At 45.2% G+C, this 3036-nt stretch overlaps 1 protein-coding gene across 1 annotated transcript in view; it reads left to right on the top strand.

The window, feature by feature from the left end:
* Positions 1–384: 384 nt before the first annotated feature.
* LOC143036854 (uncharacterized) overlaps positions 385–3036 on the top strand; it is a 50082-nt gene continuing 47430 nt past the window's right edge. The window contains exons 1-2 of the mRNA XM_076204709.1: positions 385–613; positions 1170–1401. Coding sequence (XP_076060824.1) covers positions 1269–1401 — 133 coding nt within the window. The 5' untranslated portion in view covers positions 385–613; positions 1170–1268. The remainder of the gene's footprint in view (positions 614–1169; positions 1402–3036) is intronic.

The following is a 3036-nucleotide window of genomic DNA, read 5'->3' as shown; positions in this document are numbered from 1 at the left end:
CTTATTTTCTGTCTTTTATTCTTTTTTCGTTTCCATCTTCATTTTTCCTTCTTCTTCTTCCTCTTCTTTTTCTTTCTGCTTTTTACTTATTTTATTCTTTTATTTTTTATTTTCTTAACCTCCTTTTCTTCTTCCTCTTTTTTTTTTCTTTTCCATTTTCCCACCAAGGTTTCCCTGCTGTATTCCCCAACAAGAAGACATGGTCTGAAGGTCCCTAGTTAAAGTTGATCTGACGTAATCAATGATGTCACTGTCTGGACACAATGATGACATATATATATATATATATATAATTTTTTTTTTTTTTTTTTTTTTTTTTTTTTTTTTTTTTTTTTTTTTAAGGTTCCAGCCTCCGATGTCTAATATCTAACGGAGACCCTTTCTCACTTTCCAGAACGCCGTGACGTCACCGAGCCGAGACGAAGACCAGGAGATCCAGAAGACGCCCGAGAAGCGTCTGGAAGCTTCGCTGATCCTGCAGGAAGCGACTGCGGAGGAACTGGAGGAGGTGAAGAGGTCAGTGAGGACCCGACATCACGAGAGGCTGGACCCTCCTGCCGAAGGCGATGACGAAGAAGGCGGAGGCCAAGGAGGAATAAGTTTTAGTAGTCGGGTAGGTTAGAGGGTTGTCTGCTTGTAGACCTTGTTCAAATAGTTCTCTCTGCTATTGGAAATTTCTAAAATTCAGAAGATTTTTCATTATTAATATTTTTTCCAACCAGAATGTCATAAGATGCTTCTGGCATTCGAAACTGACTAGATCTCTCTCTTTTTTTTTCGGTTGCTGGAAATTTCCAAATTTTGGATTCAGAAATCAGTCTGTGTAGAATTTTTTTCAACACAGTGACAACCTAAATGAAATCGTGTTCTTGGTGTGAAAATATTTCATAAATTTTGTCACCGCATTGAAGGGATGGGTTGAGATAACACTGATTATCCTCCACTTTCACCCACCAACTTCCCCTTCACCCTTCACCCTTCCCCGACGTACCTCAGGGCAATGTCCTAACATACCCCTGGACAGTGCCCCGACCTACCTCGGGGCAACATCCCTTGATAACGTGAACTTAGCCGGATACGGCAATCAAGTGTAACCATACCTTATGTCAACCAACCATTATGGTTGACCACTACTCAGACCAAATCCTAAGTTCCTCCTCCTTCTGCAGTCTTCTTCAGGAAGCTCCGATGCGGCGTTGGAGCTCCCAAGGGCGGCGGCTCTGCAGGGCAGCCCCCTCAGCCTCCAGCAGCAGCCTCAGCAGGGAGTTATGGTCGGCGCCGGTGGCGGGAGTTCCTCTTCGGCGGGACCTCAAAGTCTTCACGGGCTCCCCTTCGGAGGCGGCATACCGCATTCGTGCGCCATGTGTTCCCGAGAGAGGAACCTATGCAGGATCATCTCAGGTAAGGAGAGACTTGACCTGTCCCCCCCTCTCTCTTTATATATATATATATATATATACATATATATATATATATATATATACATATATATATATATATAATATATATATATATGTATATATATATATATATATATAATGTATGTATGTATGCATATATATATATATATATATGTATGTATATATATATATATATATATGTATATATATATGTATGTATATATATATATATATATATATATATATATATATGTATGCATATATATGTATGCATATATATATGTATATATATGCATATATATATGTATGCATATATATGTATATATATATATAATATATATATATATATATGTATGCATATATATGTATATATATATATATATATATATATATATATATATATATATATGTATGCATATATCAGTCTATCAATCTATCTGCCTTCCCCGTTCCTATCCCTCTACCTTCCTTATGTCCTTTCATTCTTCTCTCTTCCCAACTTCCCTCCCTCACTCCACATCTCCTTCCCTTACTCACTCCCCCAGTCCCTCCTACCCCCATGGGGGTGTAGCTGTCCCCTCCGATCCCCTGGGAAGGAGGAAGTAAAATTATTGATAATCTTGAGCAAACTTGTGGAGGAAGTCGGAAAATTGCGAAAAATGACGTTGAAGTCTTCGGGGACTTGGGAGTGGGGAGGGGGAGGAGGGGGTGGGAGAGGATTGAGATGGAATGCGTACGGATACAAGAGTTCATAGAGTTGAAGGTGCTAATGGAATTTGAAGACGAGTGAGGTGGTGGTGGTGGTGGTGGTTTCGGTGGTGGTGGTGGTGGTGGTGGTTTCGGTGGTGGTGGTTTCGGTGGTGGTGGTTTCGGTGGTGGTGGTTTCGGTGGTGGTGGTTTCGGTGGTGGTGGTTTCGGTGGTGGTGGTTTCGGTGGTGGTGGTTTCGGTGGTGGTGGGTTCGGTGGTGGTGGGTTCGGTGGTGGTGGTTCGGTGGTGGTTCGGTGGTGGTGGTGGTGGTTCGGTGGTGGTGGTGGTGGTTCGGTGGTGGTGGTTCGGTGGTGGTGGTGGTGGTTCGGTGGTGGTGGTGGTGGTGGTGGTGGTGGTGGTGGTGGTTCGGTGGTGGGTCGGTGGTGGTGGTGGTGGTGGTGGTTCGGTGGTGGTGGTGGTGGTTCGGTGGTGGTGGTTCGGTGGTGGTTCGGTGGTGGTGGTGGTGGTTCGGTGGTGGTTCGGTGGTGGTGGTGGTGGGTTCGGTGGTGGTGGTGGTTCGGTGGTGGTGGTGGTTCGGTGGTGGTGGTGGTGGTGGTTCGGTGGTGGTGGTGGTGGTGGTTGTGGTTCGGTGGTGGTGGTGAAGGCGTCGATGTCGTCGTCGTCGTCGCCTGTGAAGGGGATACCGGAGAAGAAAGAAGAGGAGAAAGAGAAGGACAGGTACGTTAGATAACTGATAATAGAAAGAGAAACAAAGAGGGAAGAAGAGACGTGGAGAAAATGTGACATTGAAGCGGAACGAAGAGAGAAGAGAGAGGGAGAGGTGGGGGGGAAGCTGCTGGTAAGTGGGAGAACGGTGGACCAGACTTCTTGGGGGGAAGAGGCGAGAAATAAGTCCGGGGACGGGGGGGGGGGAGGGGATAGACAGAA

The sequence above is a fragment of the Oratosquilla oratoria genome, chromosome 21 (assembly GCF_046742065.1).
Source record: "Oratosquilla oratoria isolate Oo_2021 chromosome 21, ASM4674206v1, whole genome shotgun sequence".
Lineage (NCBI taxonomy): Eukaryota > Metazoa > Arthropoda > Malacostraca > Stomatopoda > Squillidae > Oratosquilla > Oratosquilla oratoria.
The sequence above is the reverse complement of the archived record's forward strand: the minus strand, read 5'-3'. Positions and strand labels throughout refer to the sequence as shown.